At 32.8% G+C, this 25170-nt stretch overlaps 1 protein-coding gene across 1 annotated transcript in view; it reads right to left on the bottom strand.

Annotated features, from left to right (window-relative positions):
• LOC115887948 (peroxisomal acyl-coenzyme A oxidase 3-like) overlaps nucleotides 1-25170 on the bottom strand; it is a 35449-nt gene that overhangs the window by 3178 nt on the left and 7101 nt on the right. Inside the window, exons 3-10 of the mRNA XM_030907499.1 lie at nucleotides 15680-15827; nucleotides 15444-15585; nucleotides 14641-14818; nucleotides 11762-12038; nucleotides 9589-9832; nucleotides 8677-8913; nucleotides 2923-3072; nucleotides 15-307 (exon numbers count right to left, since the gene is read on the bottom strand). Coding sequence (XP_030763359.1) covers nucleotides 15-307; nucleotides 2923-3072; nucleotides 8677-8913; nucleotides 9589-9832; nucleotides 11762-12038; nucleotides 14641-14818; nucleotides 15444-15585; nucleotides 15680-15827 — 1669 coding nt within the window. The remainder of the gene's footprint in view (nucleotides 1-14; nucleotides 308-2922; nucleotides 3073-8676; nucleotides 8914-9588; nucleotides 9833-11761; nucleotides 12039-14640; nucleotides 14819-15443; nucleotides 15586-15679; nucleotides 15828-25170) is intronic.

Genomic DNA, 25170 nt, shown 5'->3' on the forward strand with positions numbered 1-25170 from the left:
TTTTCAACACATACCTGTCCGTCAGATGACCCTATCACGGAATTCAACACGAAATCAGGCGCCGCAATGGCGTCCACCAACGAAACAGCGTCGTTTTTCAATCTGGAACACATTTCGGTAATCCCGTCCTGGATGAGAGATGCGGGCCGATCTCCAGCTATAAATCCGCCCTGATAGAGCACGTCGAGATATTTGTCCAGACTAAATAAACCGTAGAGTAAAAGTATCCTTTCCAGCACAGTCTTGAGCGAGGTATCTAGGCAGCTGAGGATCTTTTCTTCGAATTTCTTCAATATAAAGTGCTGGAATAAAAAATAGTAATGTTCTTTTGATTTTTTTCCATAGCAACTGTTAAAATTGCCTTATATCTATCAAAAATAGTAGATAAAATAGTACTTTAACCGCAAGGGTAGATTAAATGATACTTTAACAGCGAGTATAGGTTAAAAACTTTATTTTTTCTAGCACGTTTTTTAATTGCTTCCATTTTTGAAAATTTTTGTATTCCTTTTCATAAGTTATTCGGGATTTAAATGGAAGTATAGTTTGGATATGGCGTTTGTCGCCTCAGCCTGAATATCTGTTGGTTATTTACTTATTTCGTTTTGAGCCATTTCTGGCTTCAATTCAATCAGCAGTCGACACCATGTCGACACGAAAGAGAATTAAAAAATATTGACTCAAAACTGACAACTAAAGAGACAGCTTTATTTTGTCAAATTACATAGAAACCAACGCCAACCCAGCACAATATTTTTTCTACTCGTAGTAAATTCCTTGAAATAATAATTTTTGAATATTTTTTAAAACGTAACTCACTATGGAAAAAAATATTGTTTTATACAAGATGATAAAATTGCATTATCGTCTTGTATAGAAAATTTAACTATTTCTTTGACCTCTCGATATATATTTTTTATCTAATTTATTTTTCTTGGCTTTAGGTGAGGTAAAAAAAAGAGAAAAACGCTTTTTTTTTTAGTCTTATATTCGGAAAATACAAAAATAATTGGCACCGAATGTAACACTAAAAAAGAGAAATTCTGGAATCTATTTCCATCCAAAAAAAAGATAGTAGCGTCAAGATTCGATATTAACTAAATCTCGAGACAATAATGAAAACTTTCCTCCGACCACATCATTAATTAAAAAAATAGGGACAGTATTTTATTTTGAAAAAAAAAAAAAAATATGCGAAAATTTGTCGTTTTCTGTTTTGGCATTTCCATATCTATAGTTACCGGTACCCAAGGACTGTATATATTCTAAAGGAGTGTTCGATCGCGTCAAATCGCCGCTGTCGTAGTCGCCGTGGAATGCTACGTCACGCGCTGACCAGCGCTCCACAGTGCGGCGGATGGTTATTTTAGCGGGACAAAATCTCAAGAGCATTGTTTGGGACTTAAAATCTAAGAACGTAGGAAATGGTTTAATATATAGCAACTATATGGTTAAATTTATTTATTTATTAACAACTTAATTTATTAATAAATAAATACAAGATAATAAAACTATGATATTATTCATACATGACAAACAAAAACCGTATTGTAAACTGTTGCCAAATACATAAAATTATAATATCAAAAAACTCTTTAGCAGTTTTTTTTAATTAATTTGTAATCTTGTGACACCCTCTATAATTTATTTTAAAAAAATATATTTTATTTTGAAAATAATAGATAAGATATTTTAATTTTAATTTTAACACTCGGTAATTGTAAATTCATATATAGTAAGTATCTAAGACAATTTTTTAAACTCAGTGCCTTTTGATGGAGTTGTTTTGTTTTTATACTATCCGATTGAAATGAATCTTTTTGGGCATTCACCTGTTAAGCTTGAACTCCCTGTGACTGTGACTACTTGTGTTGGTAACTATTGGTAACTCAAAAGATCTACATCATTCAATATATCGATATTTGAAAAAAGTGAAAGTTTGATATCTGCAGAACAAAGGCACGAAGGATTTTAACAAATAATATACGTACAGTAGAAAAGTACATAACTTTGGCAATATTCAAAATAATTTGGCTTTCTAATAAAATGTATAAGCACTTGTAAATATTTTGTTTTCGTATGATCTCTGCCTTGCTGAGCAGAAAACGACCAAATTTGGTTGATAAAAATGTATCGAAATACAAAGAATATTCATGCATTTTTGTATCAATTGGAATGTCTACTATTTATTCTTATCAGTACACATTTTTTGCCTTATTTCTAACCAAACGCTTTTGTCCCGCTAAATTTATCTTCCAACGCACTGTGCGCTCGACCGTCAAATGCAAAAATACTGTCACTGTCTAAAATTTTTAGCGCCAACTTCAACTCGGTCAGTAGATGACGTAAAAAAACTGACAGTGCAGGAAGATAGGAATCGAACTATCCTTATCTCTATAGTATCCTTGACTGGTACCAGTGTTTGTTATGGCGCAAACCTTCAACAGCAAAACAAGCAACTAAGTGACAGTTTTGAATTTCTTGTTCGCTTTTTCGAATTTATATAACATAGACAGCCAGAAAGTTCTGATAATGAAGACTACTTTAATATTGGTACTTCACCAGAACTTACAGAAGCTGCAAAAAGAGCAGAAGCCAGTTTAGTTCAAACCAGGGAAATTTTAGGGGGCGATATGAAATAGCATTGAAAGTATACGAAAAACAATGTGCCGAAAGAAATGCTAAGAATAAAATACACGTTATAGAAGAAATTTTATAATCGAAATTAGGTAATTTTGAAATTAATAATAAATTATTAATTTTAGTCAAACATTACAACCCCTAATATTAAACAGGATCTATTCCACAGATATAATAGAATCGGCGACAGGGAGAGAAAAAAAATATGATTGTTGTAATTTTTTTCTGGCTAAGTGATGTCTTATTATGTATTTTAGCGACAGACTTTTCATCTGTTCTCATTATATGCGGTACTGAGTCTTTTTGCATAGAAAACTTGAATATTATTTCCCGCATCAAATTTGTTGGCTCCATTTTGTAAAAGCTCCTGTCGTTTGTCGTATGTCCGTTTTAACAAATAGCATACCAACCATTTGAAAGTATCCAAAATAACTAGAAAATAAACCAAATGACCTTTAATTTAAAAAAATGCAGGGTTGGACCCAGGGGGGTGACAGTAAACCGGAAAATTGGAAACAGTTGTGGCGCGGTTCTACCCAGGCAGAAAGCATGGCCTTCTAGCACAGAATATACACCATACAGAAGCGACAAAGAGCTTTGAATAGCATTGGTCAAATGGGAACTAATTGCGTGACGTCACGTTTGACATCCGTGCGCCAGCATTTCACACTGAAGAAAATTGTTAGATTTTAATAAAATGATGAAACAGGTTTATTAATTTTTAAAAACTAGAGGATTTAAATCAGTATTTTAATTTAGCCTAGAATTAAAAATAAATAAATAATTATGAAATATATTTTTTAGTCTTTGATTAATACTTATCTAGAAATAATTATACCTGCGGTCGTGAATTTTTTTGGTGTATAATTCTTTGACGTCAATGTTGAAAGTTAACCAGCACTGCCCTCTCATAAAAAGTTTGAAGCAAATCTTTTTTGTCGCTTCTGTATGGTGTATACCGAGGGTGCTTCTAGACTGTCTAGGCAAAAAATCTGAATATTTCGGTGAAACAGGGAAGAGACCAAAGCTTGAATAAGTCAATAAATCTAATTTATGTCATATACCTACTAACATACAAATCTGTATTTTATCTGAAAAAAATAAAAAAAGTTATAGGGTGAGCCACTTATATTAAAAATATTGTTTAGATAATGTAGGTATGTTTCTGATATTTCGGCTGAAATTTATAGAGTACAAAGATAATTTTAGATATAAAGTTCCTTGTTAACATTTTTAATAAAAGTATATATGATATTAATTAACAGGAAAATGATGAAATCGACGTTTCTGCGTGTAGTAGGTATGGGCCATATTATAATGTAAAAAATAGGTAATATATTTACATTTTATAATTTTTTATCTTTAAACCAAGCGCCTTCTACAACAACGCCACTGACTCCCAATGGGTAAATTGAGAGTTGCCTACCGGTCAAAAAGTCGTTTCAAGACTTAAATGGATTATTTAAGTCAAATTTCTTGCAAATTTGGCACTGGCGGTCCATATTTTATAGTTTTTGAACAGAAAAAGTCAATAAAATAAACACTTAAGGACTACAAGCTAAGAAAATGCGTTAATACAGCCGGGGAGATAGCGGCAACAAAGCTTTACCGCACACGTGCGACACGTACTACAAGGTAAATGAATGAATAGGCTCGAGCAATTGAAAGCAAGTTATACAATTAAAACCTGATTATTAAACTATTATTAGCCTACAATTAATTTTCTACAAGATGAACAGAAATGCGTAATTACATATTACGTAGGACACTATTATGCTGGATGAGGAATGCTATAAATCTATGTATGTAGATTATTTTAAACACGTGTACAAATGAGGTTATTAGATGTATATGTATCATATTTTTATTCTTTATTTTCATTCAAGTCTGTTTGATTTAATTTCAAAAAGTCTTATGTACTTATATTTGATGTTTTTTAAAAAATTTTTGATTCGAGGTTTTGTGTGGGTATAGTTGCCTTTCCTGCTACCAGTTATTTAGTTTTATGCCCGTGAAGCTTCAACACATTTATTTATCAACAAGTTTCTGTTTTTGAATGCACTCGTTCGCTTTTCGAATTTCTATAAAAGCCAGAATGTTGTCGGAAAGTTCTGATAATGAAGACTACTTTAATATTGGTACTCCACCAAAACTTACAGAAGCTGCAAAAGAGCAGAAGCCAGTTTACTTCCAGAGAAAAGTAGGGGCGATATGAAATAGCATTGAAAGTATACGAAAAATGGTGTGCCGAAAGAAATGCTAAGAATATTGTTTGAGTAATTTTGTTGTATTATTTACTACCAGACAGACTTTTCAAATTAACCTCGATATAAGCGGTCCTGTACAGCCCGCCATTAAAAACCGGAAACTTGAATAAATTTCATAAAATTGAAATTGTCATGCTCTATGTCATGTCAAAGCTGTCCCAGCCGTCGTATATCCGTTGAAAATTAGTTACCCAGGCAGCCACGCTGTTTCCATAATTTAACATTGACTTGACACTTCTTCTTGTATTTATTATTTTATGGTTGGACCGTGTGCACCGTCGCTCACATAGCCTACCCACTAAATTTGGTCGCGATCGGACGACATCATAACTTCTAAACTAACTGTCACAGTGGTACAGTCCAATCTATCGATAAAGCAACTTTCATTTAAATCGGCCGATTTTTTGATTTGATTCATTGATGATGGGGTTTCACAGTGCACGAAATGTCGTCAAACTATCATACAGGGTGGCCCATCGAAAACGCTCCGCAAGGCATAACGGTCAGGGTATTTTTTTTTCAGAAAATTCAAAAACACGTCAATTTTCTTTGTGAGGGGGACAACTTTTGCCCCAAAAATGATTGCTAAATGTTCAACCCTCTAAGCGGGGGTCTCATCCCCCAATATTTTTCAAATGGGAAGGGGGGTCAAGTGGTACCGCAACGAAAAGGGTTTCTATTCTCTATATTTTCCCACTTCGTTCTTGAAAATCGGTCGAGTCATTGAGAAAATATGAAGAATTGAAATTTGAAAAGTTTATTCAAACATTTATCAGAGCAAATGATAAAGATAAATTCCTTCGACCAATTTGCTGTTTTTCCTTATTATTTCTAGATGTTTACGCTTTTTTTCACTTCCCACAAGGTTGAACGATCAGGTACGGTAGTTGCTAGATAGCTGTTCTGTGACATAGCTGGATTTATAAACTCGGAAGTTGGCGTTCAGTTGAGGTTCAGTTGCAGTTGGATGTTCGCGGCAGTTGAGGTTCAATATTTTTGCATTTATAAACTGTCAGTTTCGGTTGTAGGTTAGGTTTGGAATTGTGAAAATTTCGAACGTTTTTCTTTCGATTTAAAAATACTTCTGGTATTTGTCAAAGTTCAAACACAGTAATCCACGATTACGCAAAATATAAACATCACATTAACAGAAATAATGAAACAACAATAAGGGTCATTTTCCAATGCATCGGCGTAGTGTGCTTCATGTGATCGACAGGCGCTTCTTCATTGGCTGTCGCCGAACGTCGCCAGCGGTCGCCAACTGCCCGCAACTGCCGACATAAACATTGACCATCTTTGAACTCCGCTGAACGTAAAACGAACTGCCAACTTTTCGACCAACTGACTTTATAAATGCGCGCGTTCATTTCATAGCGTTGAACATTTTGAACGGCAACTGAACCTCAACTGAACCTCAACTCCCGAGTTTATAAATCCAGCTTTATGCGTTGAAGTTCGTCTCAATATCGTTAAACTTTTTAACAATTATGGTGTACTCACTTGCAGAAAAAGTGGAAATAATCGAACTTTATTTTAAAAATAATGAATGTGGCAATAGGGTTGCGCAGATATTCAATGAACGCCATCCTGACAAACACCTTTATGGCAAAATTGTTCGCGAGTTAGTAGCAAAATTTCGCGAAACTGGATCCGTTATGAATAAAAAGAGGCAGAGGGAAAATCCTGTAGTCATGAGAAATCCTGTAGTAAATGAAGCTATGGAGGTATTCGTATTGGGCCAAGTTGCCATGGACAGTACGCTGAGTAAAAGAAAATTAGCCCATGAGACCGGCGTCAATCGTACAAGTGTCCAAAGGATATTAAAAAAACAAATACACCCGTACAAAATTCATTGGTACAAGAACTCAAAGAAGACGATTTTGATCGTCGTTTGCAATTTTGTGAATCTATGAGTGAACGAGTGGCGAATGATAATAATTTCCCATTTAATGTGTTTTTCGGATGAGTGTATTTCCTTTTTCAACGGTGTAGTTAATCGGTACAACTGTCGGTACTGGGCTGAGGACAACCCCTGGGTTTTTCACGAGGTCAAAGAAGTTTCTGTTAAAAATGAAATAAAGTAAAATGCCACGAGAAAAGAAAAATATACAAAAAGTACGAGCTGTATGCTTTTTTATATTCATCCAATTTCATACTAATAATTCCTTTTTTTATATTAGATCATAAAAAACATATTCAAAAACAAAAATTATGCCTGTATTACGTGTTCTCTTAAGTGGTAACTTCTGTAAAAGAGGGAAAAGAAACCGCGGAAAACCTCATTTAAAAAAAAACTTTTTTAATAATGAAAATTCTTTTGAATCGTAAATCCTCTTTCTTTTTCTGCCCTTTTTTTAGGTCATATATACCCCCATTTTTGTTATTTTCAACCGTTAAGGACTAATATAACACTTAACTTTCAAACAGTAATAATTTTGTTCTTATCTGATATACAGGGTGGTCCAAACTGTATTCCGGAAACTTCGGCAGCATTTTCTGCTGATAAAAATAAGTAAAAAAGTTCGTATAAACGTATGTCCTAAAATGCGTAGTTTCGGAGATACAGGGTGTAAAAATTTCATTTTTATTTTGATTTTTTCCAAATAATTTCTGAAGTAACCTCAATATTTGGATGACAATTGGTATCTAGGGGTTTTTTGACATGAGAAATTTGATTTTGATGTCAATATGACTCATACTAGTAGAGGGCGCTACCTACATGTGTTTTGACCTTTGAATAAGAAGACTAAGGAAGGAGCATATCAAAAATCTTAGGTACACCGCGATGGGCCTCAAATATGGCCGACTTAAATTCCGGTTTATCAGTGTCGTTTTAATTTTATTTAAAAAATGTAAAACTATGATGTAGGGTAGACGTGGGGTAGACTCAATAATTTGTTGTTTTATTTTACGTTGTGAATAAATGTTGGTAGTTATTAAAATTGTTATAAAAATATATAATTCTAATAAAAATAGATAAGTTATAATAAGTATTTATTAACACAAACATCCGACACGCTACTGAAGCAGGTAAGTCAAATTAACGTATCTAAATTCTTTGACATCTAATCTTTGACAAGTAATAAATAAAAGCTGAAATGCAAGAAAAATATATAATTTAGTTAATTTAAGTGAATTTCATAAATGATCGGTTTACTACACGTATGTATATTATATAGTCACTTACTAGCGAAACGTTGTTCCATTATTTCACTCAATTTTTGCCGAGATCTACCGCACGCTACACAACCGACTATTTTAGAGTCTTTTTCGATAAATCGCGATAGTGTCACTGTTAATTTAAGTTCTGCCACAATTTCCATCTAGATTTACTACCTTTATACAACTATCAGTAGTAGAATAAATAATAAATAACATAAAATAAGCTCCGTAAAGACTGACAAATCTACAAAATTTCAAATCAAATTCAAATGTGTCAAATGAATCGTCAAACAGAACTGTCAAGGATCCCCACCCTAGAGTGATTTTTCCGCCCACCATGCATGAATACATGGATAGCATTATGTTCATTCCTTAGTCTTCTTATTCAAATGTTTTGACTGTTTTGAAGCGTCATAACTTTTTGTCCGTACCTGTATAAAAGTATCGAGTGAAAAAATATACATCTCTGTGACTTTTTACGTATAAAATACCTCTTTGTAAAAATCGCTACTAGCAACCGTTCTTAAAATATTTAGAATAGTAATAGTCAATACATCAGTCAAGCCGTTTCAGAGGAGTAATTTTATATATTAGATAACTTTACCATCAAGTCTGTACAGTTCTTCAAAGTTATTTGCAGAAAACTTAAACGTATTAAGAATGTTTATAGCATCATTCAAGTAATCCCCAGAATTAACAGGAAATGCTAAGGTAGTTCCTTCAAGAATACTTGGCCATATTTTCAAGAGGAAGTTGCTCGTTTGCTGATTCAGCACCCAGTTTTCTCCTTCGTAGGTTAACGCTGCGTCTTGGTCGTTTCTAAGGTTTCCAATGCCAGCAGCTAGAAAAAATAATAATCAGTTATATTTATTAAAATACCAACATGACATTTATGCCAATAATCAATAGTGACTTATATGTTATAACACGCCAGTGGCATATAACATTTTATCCAACAGCAGAACTGTTTCATGTCGAATCTCTAAAGAATAATCGATTTAAAAGGATCTACCAGTTCTACTTTCATTGTTGCGAATTAATAAATTATCAGTTTATGTTACTATGCAATATAGATGTGCGTTTTGTTTTTTTGTAAATGAATAGCACTGACATTAAGACGTCATTTAGGTAAATCGCGATTTTTTAACGATAAAATAGTGAATTATCAACCAGCAAGTCAGATTTTAAAGAAAAATGATTCAGGAAGATCTTCCACAAGAAATTATTAACCAGGCAGACGCGGCTACAGCACAAATACTGCCAGAAAAGTCTCGAGGCGTATATGATAGGGAATTATAATAACACACTAGTTTGTTATAACTTCAAAAACTCAAGCGAGTGTTATTATTTGTTTTAAATGCATGTATACATCTGAGTAATGTCTGTATAAGTAGTGGCTGTTGGATAAAGATATTTAGAAGAGACATATTTGTGTGGACATCCTGTAAACTATTGTATGCTATTTCGAGTCAAGAGTTAATTTTTTGATGTAATTTTCATATTAAATCGGCAGTACCTTTCAAATATCCATGACCACCACATGCTTCTCTGCTTGATTGTATAGCATCTCTCATGATCCAGGTGTATAAAGGCTTTGCAGCCGATGTTATCACGTGGATTTCTATTCCCAGCATACTGATATAATCATGGATATCTCCTTGTTTTATTATTCTTACATGTTCGTTAAAGATTCCTTTAAGATACCTCGAAAATACTTTGAAAACGTATACTGAAGCCAGGTATGGTAAAAGTCGGTATTGCTGCAACAAAAATTAGTGTGTGACTTACTCAGTTCACTGTAGACAAAACTGCATGTGTATGTGCGACAGGCAGTAGTAAAATAAAAACACTAAATCATGAAAATACACCAAAACACTTTTACTTTTACACTGGACGCGCGTTTCGCTAACCATGGTAGCATCATCAGTAGATGATTATAAACTAAGAGGCTAAGGCAGTAGTACTGGATAACTAAGGCAGTAGTACTGGATAAACTGCGCAGACTGGTTTGCACAGTCAGTATTTGCTGAAGAACTGAGCGTCTGTGGTGGTCTCTAATGCCGGGTCCAGACCAAGCAGACAAAACAACGACAAGACAGAAACATTCATATTTTACGACAGAATTGCGACAAATCCAATACAGTTCTGCGACATTTTTGTCTCATTTTTGTTTTGTTTAAAAATTCGGAGAATTTTCAATGCCCCGTCTCGAGTCGGTAAAGATCAAAGTGTTCAAGTTGTCAGCGCAGTGTGGATGGCGTGTGTAGCCAACAGTAGGAAACGAGTGAAATAGTACATGATTAATAAAACATAGTCGCAACAACTAAATTTTTGACTTTGTTGTACTTTGCGGTCTGGACAATTTGTCTCAAGTTTGTCTTGTCAGAATTCCCCATTTTTTTGTTGCAAGTTTGTCTTGTTTTTGTCTCAAAATCGTGTTTACTTTTTGTCGCCTTGGTCTGGACCCGGCATTGACTTGAAAATTAAATTTTGAAAATAGTAAACAAAGAACTTAGGGAATGCAATCCCGCACCAAAATATCAAACCCGCAAACCCGCGGGATTAAAGCAATCAATCCCGCGGATCCCCAAAATTGCGGGACTGTAAACTATAGTCATACATTGGGTCCTAAACGGTACAAAAGGCATTGTACATTTTGCATAGGCCCACAATATATTGATATAGCGTGTATCTTAAACTAGCTGTATAGAAATCTGGACACCGATGTATACAGGGTGTTCAAAAAATATATTTAATATTAAATACATTTAAATTTTATTATAATTTATCTACTTATTTTATAAATAAAAATATTATTCTGATTAAAGTTTTTTTTAACTTGTGTTAGTTATCTTTTAGATACACTCTATATCAATAATTTTTTGGCATATTCAGAATGTACAAAACTTTTTGTACCATTTAGGGCCATACCTATGACTAAAAATGCATATTTTTCGAAAAAACGTCGTATTTTCCTTTAAACAAAAAAAAAATAAAAAACTGATAAACTGTTTTTTTAATTTCAATACAGATTCGTTGTACTTGGTAAAAATTTCCATTTTTTAGTAAATTTGCGGTAAAAAAGATTCTTGATCAAATTTTCACACTCTTATAAAACACCCTGTTTACCAGAATTTGCTAAATATATTTTCGAAAACCACATCAGGATCTTAATCATAATAGATTCATCTAAAACCTGGTCCAAACCGCATCTCAAAATCTTTTTTAGTTCAAGAGATATTCAACTTTAAATTTACCCTAAAATTTTGCTTGCCCCAATAATTATGTCCTGCAATTTATTTGACGAAATTGTCCACAAGTACTAGTTAAACGCTTTTCTTCATTTACGCACATACGCCAGAAAGAAATCTAACAACTAGCCTGTTTGTTTCACTTATTTTTAAAGGCCAAGTCGTAAGGGGAATACCCCGGGTTCCGAGCGTCGACGCATCGCCCCGGAACGAAGCGGTTTGATCTTAATCGAGATCGATTCGGTTACCCAATAGTAATGTGTTGATCCCGCGGATCCAGCACGGTAAATCCCGCAACTTTGATCCCGCGCAATCTCAGAGGGATCCCGCATTTGCGGGATCCAGTATTTGCGGGATTGCATTCCCTAAAAAAAGTTCTTTCAAATTATATTTCCTATATCAATACTATTCATAAATATTATTTTAAGCTTCTGATACCTGAGTTTGGTATTCCAAAATTGGAATTTCTTCGTCTTGAGGTCCAAATTGCCTCCTCACTCCAGAATACCTTACGGCTATGGTCACAGCATGTCCTCCCAACGTTTCCGAACTGATTATAACCCCCACTCTAGCTCCAGAAAGAGCCAATAAGGAAGCTGCAAATCGCTGACTAGGACTTTCAAAGGGTGTGGAGTAAGTACCTTGACTTGTAACACCACCAGTCTTGTTTACCAGGTACTTTCTTGGCACTCGGTAGTTGTTGAAAATTAGAAATCTGTGAAATGTACAATGTTGTTTGTTACTACGAAAATATTGCACCAAAATAATTAATTGTTTTAAATAATATGTTATAAATTATATCAGAACATATAATAAAAAATAGAGATCGTGGTAATGCATTAACTACTGAAGAGTAGCTAGAAATGCTTACTCCTAGTACTATAAATTATATTGTGTTTATGATACTTTTTAATATATAGTCTTTCCAACGCCTACAGGAAGATTTCAACAGACGGCATCCAAAAAACTACAGAAAATACAGTTTTCTTATGAATTAAAATGACAGGCACAACATTAACTGTCATAGATCTTCCCGTTGGACGGACTATACCACGAGTAATAGATAATAAAAACATTTTTGTGAAAGCGTTTCGAAATTGACAGTTTTTGATATTTATTTGAGATTCGAAATGACATTATTTTAAGCACTAGTATCTTCCCCTAGGAAATGCAAGACCTTGTCGTTGATGGGGAAGCTCCTGGTCAGGTGCTGGGGGGAATCCCCCTAGCACTTGGCTTGGTCTAAAAAGCATCTCACTCATTGTCTTGTCCCTGACTGTAGTGTCGTGGCCAGGGAATTGCACCAAGACATATAACGATACCGGGCGGGGCTACGGACAGCCTCAACCTTGGAGCACCGGGGGGCACCCCATTGTATTTTACCCCTTACTTCTACATGCGGGGCTCTGTAGAAGTGGACCGACTGTCCCTAGCGACTCATAGGAACACTATGAGATCTGGTAATAATAGTAATAAAAACATCACCGGTGAAGCTGTGGGGAAACCCCCTAGCGACACTGGGAACAGTAACAATGAAAGTTCCAAGGGGCCAAACCCAAAGGGAACTACAGGAGAGGTGGCTGACACTTGCGTGAGACCATCCTCCGCAAGTGGCATACAAGCTACCACCTCCTCCAAGGGTCGGGAGCCTACCTCCTACCTCTAAACGCAACAGGCGACACAAGCTACCGTTTCGTCTACCCGGCCTGGGTTGTAGCTCCTCGACTGTGAGGGACACGGGTCTCCGTAGGAAGTCCTGGGACTGTATGATGAGTTATAACTCAAGAAAGGGGGACACAATAGATCTCTAAGGTCGCAGAGATTAACCCCCCTCCCACTTATTCTAAATTCTAAGCACTAGTATCTAAAAGTGACACTTAATTAGGCACTAGTGCCTAAAAGTAAAAAATGAAACGTTAGAAACAATGAAAATATTTATTTATTATAAATCTTAAAGGTACAATTATTTAAATTATTAAAGAGGCATCCAACTTTTCGTCTCTAAGAGAAATGCAAGTTGTAGGAGTCGGAATAAGGAAATTTCTTGTACTGGCAATGCTGGTAGCTTCTGCTTCTACGTAAACGGCTTTTAATTTCATATTTGGCGTATCTTTCCGTCCCATGATTCTTTTTGCTATTTCGGTTTTCTGTTCAACTGAATTTTTAATGTAACCTTTAGCAACCGAGCTTGATCACCAACCTCCATGTTGCTTTAAAACTGTTATGTCCGCTACTGAATCTGCCAGCATAGTTGCAGAGCTGCGCAGGAAACAATGACCAGTTTATTCAATGGCGTTGGAGAGTCCAAGAAATTCCGCTATCCTTTTTGGTATATCCCCAATAGTATTGATTCCACCTGGCAGAGTACAGCATTGATTTTTTTGATACGTCAAGAAAAATCGCTGATGTGTCACATTGAGTGGTCGAAGTTTTGCGTACTTACGAAATACCTGTAAGAAATTGATACCATCTATTGGTCCCTCAGTGGTCATAAACACTCTTGGAAAATGAGTTTTTGTATTCGGAATCTTCACACTAATAAATGACTGACAATCTTTAATGGCACCTACGGTCAAAAACGTGATTTCTTGTCTCTTACATGCTCCAAATACTCCAACGATTAACACAACTTTAACTAACAGGAATTTAAATACTTTTGATTTCTTTGCCTGATATCCGGAAGCTTTTCTTTTTAAAAGTGCAATAAGGTTTGTAAATTTGCTAATACCTACGTTCCTGTTTAGGTAAATCATGGTGCGGAGCATCGAATATTTACTCCACAGAATTGACGGCTTTAAGGTAGTGGATAACTTCAGGAAATAGGCTAGCAATACCTTTTCTGTGAAATTCTCAACATGATTTTCTTTGACCCAGATTTCAAAGTTGTTGTAGGTGGTCTCGTATAAGTTTTTCGACTTCTCGGGCACTAACGTGGATAGCGCAATTTCAGCAGCTTGTTGAATATCCAAAAACTAGTCATTATCACTCATTTTTTTACAAAACTTTGTAGGAAATACGGGCGACGTTTGAACCTCACAGAATTTTGTCATTAAACAATGCATAAACATGGCATAATCAATGCCTTAGAAACCGATTACCAGAACATTTTAAAAAATGTTTAAAAATAAATAATAATAATAGCATGAAAATCTCAAATTATCCGCTTTCACGAAAAATCTTGTATGAAATTCGTTGCGAAAAGAGTGTTTTAAGCACTCGATGCATTGTCCAACTTGCTCCTCGTTGGACAATTTTGCGTCCCGTACTTAAAACATATTCATTTCGCAACTTCTTACATAAATAGCTATTTTGTATACCCGTTGTCAACTCCATTTAAACCAATTTTTTCACCCATATCTCCTACGGTAACACCGGGATATGGTAACAAGGTATCTGGATGTCTGATAGGAGCCAGGAATATATGAGGCCCGTGGTTTTTTCCGTCCACATAAAGCTGTGCAAAGAACAAAGCATGTGTTGCAGCATTTCCAAGACCTAGAAGCATATATTTCAAGTATACAAGGTGCTCCGAACTCTATTCCGGAATCTTCGACAGAATATTCTGCAGATAAAAACAAGTAAAAAAGTTCGTATAAACGTATATCTTAAAATGTTTAGTTTCGGAGATACAGGGTGTAGAAATTCCATTTTTATTTCGAGATATTTTTCAAATAATTTATGAAGTAACGTCAATATTTAGATGAAAAATGGTGTCTGGGAGTATTTTGACATGATAAATTTAAATTTGATGTCAATATGACCGCTAAGTATGGTTCCCAACCGTCCCGGTTTAACCGGGATCAACCAGGAATCAGAAAGTTTGTCCCGGCGAAAATTTTGCCTTGGCCGGGACCTCAAAAATCACATTTACATATAATATATTTTAATTTCTAATATTTAATGTTTTGTTTCAATTATTTAAAAGCTTAAAAATAATTGTCCCGGAATCGCCGATGCTCAAGTTGAGAACCCTACCGCTAAGCAATATTATGATATTTTTTTACTTACAGTGACAAGAGGAACTAACTTTAAAAAATATTTAAAGAATTTCGAAGCCATTTTGAATTGTATTCTATTTATAAAAATGAATTTTATTTATAAAAAATAAAGAAAAACTTACCGCCTCCCCAAGCTTTGGCGGCTTCAAAATCTGGAGTGTGTATGATGAATTCATCTGATTCCTTGTCGTATGTTGCTCTAGTTCTGATACCTTTGACGTTAGTGCCATGCCCGATTTCAGTGAGAATAAAACAACCACTAATCTTAAACAAAAAAGAAATAAAATAAAATAAGTCTCTTTTATGTTAAATAAAGAGTTTTTAAAAAACTGCATATTATTTCGTGTGTTATTATTACTTTGCCCTGTTCTGACTGCTTTCGAATTTCCTGTAGATCTTCGTCTCCAAAAGCTCCTAATATTCCATTAAAGACAGTCAGAGTCATTGCAAGTCTAGTTTGTGTCGATGGAGCAAAATCATAATACATGAAGAAATCTTCATCGAATCTAAAATAAAAATAAATTAAAAAATACAAATGAAATGAAAAAATTGGACTCGCGCACAAAGGGTTCCGTACCATTCATTATCTATACAACATTAGCACAATATTAGACTACTATATTATTATAAACTTTTTTTCCGATTTAGCTGAAATTTTGAATGTGCGTGTAAGTAATTTAAAAAAAAATGAAGAAACACATTACTAAAAATTGTATTAATCAATAATAAATATGTAAAAAGTAAAAATAGATATGTAAAAATATGTAAAAATCAACGTCATAGCAGCGTAAAGTCCTAACGCTTTAACCACGCGGCCATCGAGGACTTGAAAGATTCTGTGTAAAATTCTTACTTAAAAGATAATGTTTAGTGAAAGTACTTTTTTATTTATAAACATTTATTTAATTCTGTTTTTAGTATTTGTTCTTATAGCGGCAACATAGATACATTGTCTGTAAAAATTTCAACTGTCTAGCTATAACAACGGTTCATAAGATAGACCTTTGTGACAGACGGACGGACGGACAGACGGACGGACGGACGGACGGACAGCGAAATCTTAGTAATAGGGTTCCCGTTTTTACCCGTTGGGTACAGAACCCTAAAAACAATGAAAATTTTCTATAGAGGCTATAAAAGATTAGAAAATATATTTTATAGGAATGATAAATTTTAGTCTATTCAGTTATAGATTTTAATCAAAATCCAACCTGCTTGTTATATAAATAAAATAAAATTTATTGAGGTACATACAATATATCAAATAAATAAATCAAAACAAACTAAAAGGGTTTTCGTAAATTTAGAAACATATTTATTTAAAAATGTCAAAGTTGTTCATATTTTAGTTGGTTAGTGTAATACAGTAAATAAATTCAATGTTTTCAAAAAATTTAAAAAAATATCTCTATATTTTTTATTGAAAAACTCTACATTTTGCTTTGATTTTTTTCCAAGTATAATGTATGATAATGTACCTTTGTCTCACAAGAAAAAGGTTTCTCATAATTTGTATTTCTATGATAGACCTATTCTCAAAAAAAACATGGCGAGTCTTAAATAAGTGCAAATATTTTCAGGGCTGGTAGATCTCGATAAAAGAAACATATTTTTTCTTTACCGTTTTTCAGTAGTCCAAAATAACCGAGCTATTTTACAATGAAAATAGAGAACCACTGGATTTTTTCTGGGTTTTCTTTCTTGTAAATTTAATCTGGTTAAGATATTATCACAGTTTAAAGAATATAAAATATATCAGTTGACCCACTCTTCGCCCGTATCAAAATCCCTCCCGCCGCTCCCCGCCTGTCTTGTAGACTTGGGTCAGTCTACATCCGTTGCTCGACGTGTACACAGCGTTCCAAGTTTATTTTAGTTTGGTTTGGTGTGATATATCAGTTTATTTTAGTTTGGTTTTAATTACTGTTCATGATAATCATAAAATTTAGAAAAAATTGCAAAAAAATTGACAATGTTAACACAAGTTGTATGACAAGGTACTTTTATTACCTTACGATAAAATTTGGGCTTTCCGGGTAGGTAATTAAAGTAAAATGCAAACATCTATAAAGCAAAACATGCTATAATTTAAGAAATATGCAGATTATTATTATATATATATATATATATATATTAAAAAATTAACTATATATATATATATATATATATATATATATATATATATATATATATATATATATATATATATATATATATATATATATATATATATATATATATATATATATATATATATATATATATATATATATATATATATATATATATATATATATAGAAAATCTGGGATTTAGTGGGTTGCAGTCGGAAGGGTTTGACAAAGAATTAATACACTTTGTTAATTGTCGAATTGTTAGACAATTAACAAAGTGTATTAATTCTTTGTCAAACCCTTCCGACTGCAACCCCACTAAATCCCAGATTTTCTTTCTCACTAGTCAGTCGAGACTACTTTCTGCTTATATATATATATATATATATATATATATATATATATATATATATATATATATATATATATATATATATATATATATATATATATATATATATATATATATATTATATATATGTATATAATAAGAATTTATAATCGTTATATATTAACATTGATGGTAAAATATGTAAATTATTTTGTTGTAAAATTAACATGAATAAATTAGTATTATTAGATAACGTACTTAATTAAAATCCGTTTTTTATTTCACATTTCAATTCATATCGTATTTATATTTGTAAACAATGAGATATGTTATTAAATAATAATAAGAAGAAAGTAAATAAATATTGATCAATTATTAAGGACGCCTAAAATTGTTAATCAATAAAACTAGTACTGTATTTTTATTTTTCTACTTGCTGTATTAAAATTCTTTAGTATTTTTAGTTGATCCCTCGTATACGGCCAGCGTTCTGACTGATAAAATAGCACTTCCGCTGCACCCGGTAAACGTACAAATTTTTTGTCACCTCGAAGGGTCACGGGCCGCCTTTGAAGTCAAAATTACAATAGAATTCCTTAGAGTGGGTCAACTGATATATTTTATATTCTTTAAACTGTGATATTATGTTTTTTAATTAAAAATTAGAAACATTTCAAAAATCCCAAATTTTCAAAAAAATTTCGATTTATAGACTCATCAAATCGTTAGACTATTGACGATGATATAACCGAGAATCACGGTTCGTATTCCACGTAAAGTAGGCTTTGTCTAGATTATCCCCAGCAGTAAAAAGAAGACATAAATACTCACAAATAATTTGAAATTGTGTATCTGAAAATTCCCTAAAAATTTTCCGTAATTTTTAAAACAAAAAAGATAATGAACTCCATTCTATCGTTGACTCACCCTGTATATTTCTTCCGGTTAACTCCAGACGATAATGTATGTGTCCATTTATTATGTTACATACGCCAATATTAGTAATGCCATATCTCTATCTGTCGAAACGTTGCAAATTAGTTTGAAAGCCCTCGAGCTATTTAATAGTAAAGTTTGTGGGCGTATTATAAATTCAATGGCACGCTAATGAATGCAGTTTAATGAATAAATGTAGAAGTCATTGACATCTGTGTGTAACGGACCTAATATTGAATTACATGCATTCCACATCAAAATGTTTATTTGTAGTGTCTAGTACCCCTGAAATTTAGACATTGCCTTTTCTACCTTTGTTTTAAAAAAGAATTGTAGTTTTTAGGTTACATATATTTAAATAAAATTAAAAAAGATGCCTAATGAATAAGGAATACTTACATTTTTTATTTTAGGGCTTATATCTTTTCCTGTTGTCAGAAGCAACAAATAAAAAGTGGTTTAAAGTTAGAGTTCAAAATCAGATTTTTAATATAAAAGTTTTTGTTCCTGTACACGGTGTTTCAAAAAACATGTGCCATCTCTCGTGGGGAGATTCATAAAAAATAATATTTATTTTTCATATTAAAATAAGTCCGATTCTGCTTGGTTTTGTAGCTACAAGAGGTTTGCCATCATCTTTTGAAAAATTAAAGTGCCTTAGTTGGTTCTTTTATAGAAAATCCAATATATCTACAAGTCATCGTAATATAAATCAAAGAACTACTTTATTTTTCTTTGTAAAATAATAAATACTTACTTATTAAACTATTGTAGGTAAATTAAATAATAGTAAACTATTATAAATTAAAATAAAGCCAATAAAATTAATGACGATTTTGAAAATAGCTACTAACTGTCACTAGCAAATTGCATACAATTTTAATGAAAAATCGCTTTTTATTCAAAATCTGAACCAGATAGGTATAGGAAACCCTAATATAGTTTGAGAGAGCATTTAAATCTTCTTCGATTTATTCAAAAAAATACATAGTGTTGCATTTAAAATAACAAAGTTTTTATGTAAAATAAATATTGAAAATAGACCAGCAATTTTTGATACCCATGTATACATTTAAGAAAGCAATCAAATATTTTAGTAAAATTTATTTCTCTGGCTTGAAGTCAGCATACGAATTAATTCTGAAAAATAATGTACAAGGTGTTGAAAAACTTTTTTTATTATAGCATGCATATTTAAATATCTCAAAAACCAAAGCTTTTAAACATATTAAACCCTTATAATAAATGCCTTATTTTATGTCCAAGAATCCAAAAATGAAATAAAATACAGGGTGTTCCATAAGAAAAATTATAACTTTGGTATGGATCTTACTTCTGACACACCCTGTACATTCGAAAATAATTTTAAATTATGCACATTGCCTTCCCACATACACCCATAAAATATTTTGTTTCTACATCTTTCCGTTTTCGTATAATCAACCGAGCCGAATGAGGAGCGCCACCCTGTACAGGGTGGGTCAAATTCGACGCTTTTAAATGGAAACATCCTTTTCTATAGGAGATAGACGAAAACTAATATCGGTGTCTGGAGCTCAATTTTCATCAAAAATATGATGGTGAAAACCGCACAACAATATCTGTTTTTCAAAAATGTGCATTTTTAACAAATCGCTGTAACTTTTTTGCTATGGAAAATTTTATATTTCTATGAAAACATTTCCAAAGCACCTTTTTACGTAGAATTTAATGGTTTAAGTATAATTTTTTTAAAATTAATAATTTAAGAGTTATCAACAGAAAAGTTGATTTTTTATTTGGGACACCCTCTATATTTCTAATTAACTGAAAAGAATTTAAAATTACCTTTCCAAAAACTTGATATTTTGTTATAATCCCCTTCGAAGTACAGAATTTTTAAAAGTTCGCCAGTTTTAACTAGTAGGCTTTGGACCCCTAATTGATGATATGCCCGTAATGGAACTCGAAAACATATTTTTCCAGCAAGACGACGCACTGCCTCTGAACGCTGAAGTTATCAGCAAATTTTTGCAGCCAATTTCAAAAATAATTGAATAGCTAACCAAGATCCAGCCGTTGGCCGTCGAGGCCGCCTGACTTAGTGCCCATGGATCTAATCCTATGGATATATTTGCGGAAGAATAAAGGTGTTTTATTCCTCCGTATAATCTAGACAAGAATTAGAAATACTTAGCAGTTATGAGAGGATATCTTTCACCCCCACTGAGTTAATGAATTCCGCAAGAAATGTTCAAAAACTGCCCCGTCTGTCCATAACAGAAGACGGTATATTTCGAACACCTGTAGCAAAATCTCATGTCTTGGTTTGCTATTTATTTTTATTGTTATTAGATATAGTTTAAATGTGTTGATGTTGGTCAAATATATTTAAATTGTTATAAAATTCTGCATCTCTCATAGCAAATATTATTTTCGTTTTAATTGATGCTCACAGCTAGAATTTTTTGCATTACAGCCGGTGCCGTTCAAAGCCTACTTATTTAAAGCGGGCGAATTTTTATATACACTATATCTCGAAGAGGAATCGAGCAAAATATCAAGAGTGTTATATTTTTGGAAAGGCAATTTTAAATTCTTTACAAAAAATTAAAAATATACAGGGTGTCCCATATAAAAAATCAAATTTTCTGTTGATAATTCTTAAATTATTAATTTTAAAAAAATTATACTTAAACCATTAAATTCTACGTAAAAAGTTGCTTTGGAAATGTTTTCATAAAAATACAAAATTTTCCATAGCAAAAAAGTTACAGCGATTTGTTAAAAATGCATATTTTTGAAAAACACCCCGTAACTCCGAAACGGTAACAGATATCGATATGCGGTTTTCACCATCATGTTTTTGACAAAAATTGAGCTCCAGACACCGATATTAGTTTTTGTCTATCTCCTATAGAAAAGGGTGTTTCCATTTAAAAGCGTCGAATTTGACCCACCCTGTACATATAGCTTACTTTTAGTGATTAAAAAAACATTTTAATATAAAATAAAATATTTTAGATTTTATAACAAGTTTTTCAGAGGGAAAATTAAGGATATCGCATTATAGAAAAAATGTATTCTCTTTTAATGCATCTTCGTTATTATATCCAACCTATCTATCCTATTCGACATAATTTAAATAACTTGACTAAATTATTTGACCCGATTGGTCTAGACAACGAGACTATCTCCGAATATATTGAAGTTACATAGCTGCGTCTGAAGCAAAATTGTTTTCAGTTTAATAACAGTCCCTTTGAACAGCAGAAAGGGCCAGGCGGCAATCTGGATATAATCCATTATCTCCATTTTCTGGTTCAACTATTCGTAAGCAGGTCGCAGGGCGCAAAAAATGTTTCAATTATTATTCGCCAGAGATGGGTAAGATATGTGGATGATATATCGGTTGTTTTTGTTGCGAGTTATGTATCTATTCGGGGATCTTGTCACAATCCCTTCTGTAAATCTGGATTTAGTTTAGATAAAGATCTGAATAATTTAGGAGACTATGGATATTTTAAAGTAGGTATACTAAGGGCTGGCAAAGGTTAGTCTTGGGTCGAGATTTCCGTATGTAAGAAGAGTACAATGCGTTTATAATGTACTGAACAAAGAGAGGACAGTAAACACGTTGCCAAACGTATGAAATAAACCGAGAAACTGTGCCCATCGCTAAGAGACGTGGAAGGGGATATAGCAGATTTGTCGCAGTTGACCAGTTGACCCAATCAGTACCTCTATCAGTACTTAAAGTTCTAAGGAAAGGTGTAGGTCATGCGTTCAGCTTCACGATTTAATTACGTCTCGTGATACTTGATTTGTTTATTTATTAACGAGTCGTTGTAATTTTCCCTATAGCTTGATTTTTTTTAAGTGCAAGCTAGAAACACTTGCATTTTTGGTAAAAATAAGTGGAATTGAGTGGGTGTTCGATAGTGGTCGCGCTATTAGAACTCTGAATTCAAAAATCGATATCTCGAAACCTATTAGAAATAATAGATTGTAGTTTTTTCAAGAACTTTGTTAATATTTCTGCTGTATTTTCTTTGTAGACAGTATGTGAAATCTTTATCAATAAAAAAATTACACGATTGCTGAAAATTGCTATGCTCTAAAAGTAAACGGATGGATTGTTTACAATTTTTAAATGGAAAAGACAACCTTATCGAATTTTTCTTATGTAAACATATTGTAAAATATCCGATCTTGAAAATAAAAAAAAGTTTCAATATCTAAAGTGGTTCTTGAGTTATGGCCTGTTATGTGTTAAAAAGTTGAGTAACCGCGATTACTGACGTTTTCTCGTTATAAAAAAAAATGACACCCTAACGATATCCTTATAATTCCATTTCAGATGCTCAGAAACATGTCTAATGATTTTATCTAGTAATCTATTGAAAAAAAGTCCTTTAAAAATAAGCGGTTTGCGATCGTGATTTTACTTTACTTGATAGGGAAAGGCGTATCGGCAACGCCGCAACAGCACACCGTCGCGCGTCGCGTCGGTCGCATTTCTCTCACTCCGACTTAATGAGATCCCTATGCGATTTACTTCCACACATGTAAATGCCGACCCAATAGTAACAGTTGCCAGCACGGTATATTTTGTTTATACAATATTTTTTACTTCCTGTTTAAACAGATATAGCTGCCAATATGCTTATTATAAATAGAACTGTATATAGGGTAATTCAGGGTCCAGAGGATGGATGATACACTTTATGTACCTATTGCTAGCTAGTATTATACAGGGTGTTCTTTTTCTATTAGACTTGGATCAAGGCAAATTAATAAAATTGCGTTTATATCATCAAGGAGGCCGAAATCGACAAAATGTCAAGAGGCAACTTTTAATTGGCATTAAACTGCTTACACTGTTTTGGTAACGAGAGAAAAAAGTCAGTGGCGTACATGCTTTTTTAAAAAACATTCTACTGGTAACCCATATGCACGTTCCTGGTGAATATGTCGACACTTTTTTAGCTTTAAAATATGTCGCATTTATAGTAACTTTTACCATCAAAATTTCATTCGAAACGTTAAAAATACTTAGAAGGAAATAATTAAAATAAATCGAAAAAATAACAAGACTTTAACACCGTGTAGCTACGAAGCAAAGCAGAATCGGACCTATATTGATATGAAAAATAAATCTTTTACGTGAGGAATCTCCCCACGAAAGATGGCACATGTTTTTTGAAACACCCTGTATAATAATATTAACTAATTTAATAACTCGTCACGGAGTATTGTATACCCATGGAATATTGACCTTTTAGATCTTTTTTTAAAGCAACAAATGATAACCTAAACAAAATGTACAGGTGCTAAAACCGATAATATTACTAGCCCATTTGTTAACAAAAAGGAATCTATTTAAATCTTTGTAAAAGAGTATTACCGATTAAATATACCACCATTATTTCCGTCCATATACATATTAATTAATTGTGTTAGTTATAATCAATTATTTTAAATAAATGTGCATTTAAATCAGATATCAATACAATAAAAAGTTATGCATGTGAACGTCTCTGTTGTTATAAACAAGCATTGGTCAAAAAATTAAATAAAATTTATAAGGTGTTACTTTTTACCACACTGTCTAAATTATTTGGGACGCCCTGTATCTTATGTGAATAATAATTACAAATAATAGCTTTAATAGTCTTTCAACAACCCCAGCACCTACAATTTATAAAAATATAATCATTTATCTCGTGTTCAACAATTTTGCTCCTGCCGAAGCCAGATCCCATCAGATTACTTGCAGGATATGCTTTTTAATTATCTTAATTATATAAATGAAATGATAAAAAACAACAGCTCTTAACATATTTTTGGTAAATTGATAAATATTTTTTTTTTTAATTTAACCAAAAAAGTTATTATAGTGTGACCATCGGATCTGTAGCTACGGGGTATCGGCAGAGGAACGCAGTTGTAAACAAAACACGCCCAATTTCATTCATAAAATAGGCATGGGCGTACGGTGTTTTATGAAAATAATGTGTATCATAAATATAATATTCAGATTAATAATTTTTTCAAAAAACTTTATGCTGTTTGAATCGTTACTGTTGAGTTAGCATATAAACACTAAAAGCTTTTATTAAAGCTCCCTTAAATATTTTGAATCATTTTATTATTATGTGTTGTTAATATAATAGAAGAAATAATTACAGCTGGGGGTTGGAACCTTTGGTCTTACACAGCAAAATAAAACACTAAATCAGTACAATACACCAAAACACTTTTAATTTTACACTGGACGCTCGTTTCGCTAACCATGTCTGCCATCAGCAGATGATCAAGACTGAGTCTTGAGGTGTATTTATTTATATAGCTGTACTAACTATATTTTTTTCTATAATACATAATTTTAGATATAACTATTTCCAGCAAAAAAAAATCTTAAAAATAGTTAACTTTGGAAGCGCAAACAAAACATAATTTTACTCACCAGTAGATCCAATATTGCCTA

This window comes from Sitophilus oryzae, unplaced genomic scaffold (genome assembly GCF_002938485.1).
Source record: "Sitophilus oryzae breed Bouriz unplaced genomic scaffold, Soryzae_2.0 scaffold_682_pilon_pilon, whole genome shotgun sequence".
In the NCBI taxonomy this organism is placed as follows: domain Eukaryota; kingdom Metazoa; phylum Arthropoda; class Insecta; order Coleoptera; family Curculionidae; genus Sitophilus; species Sitophilus oryzae.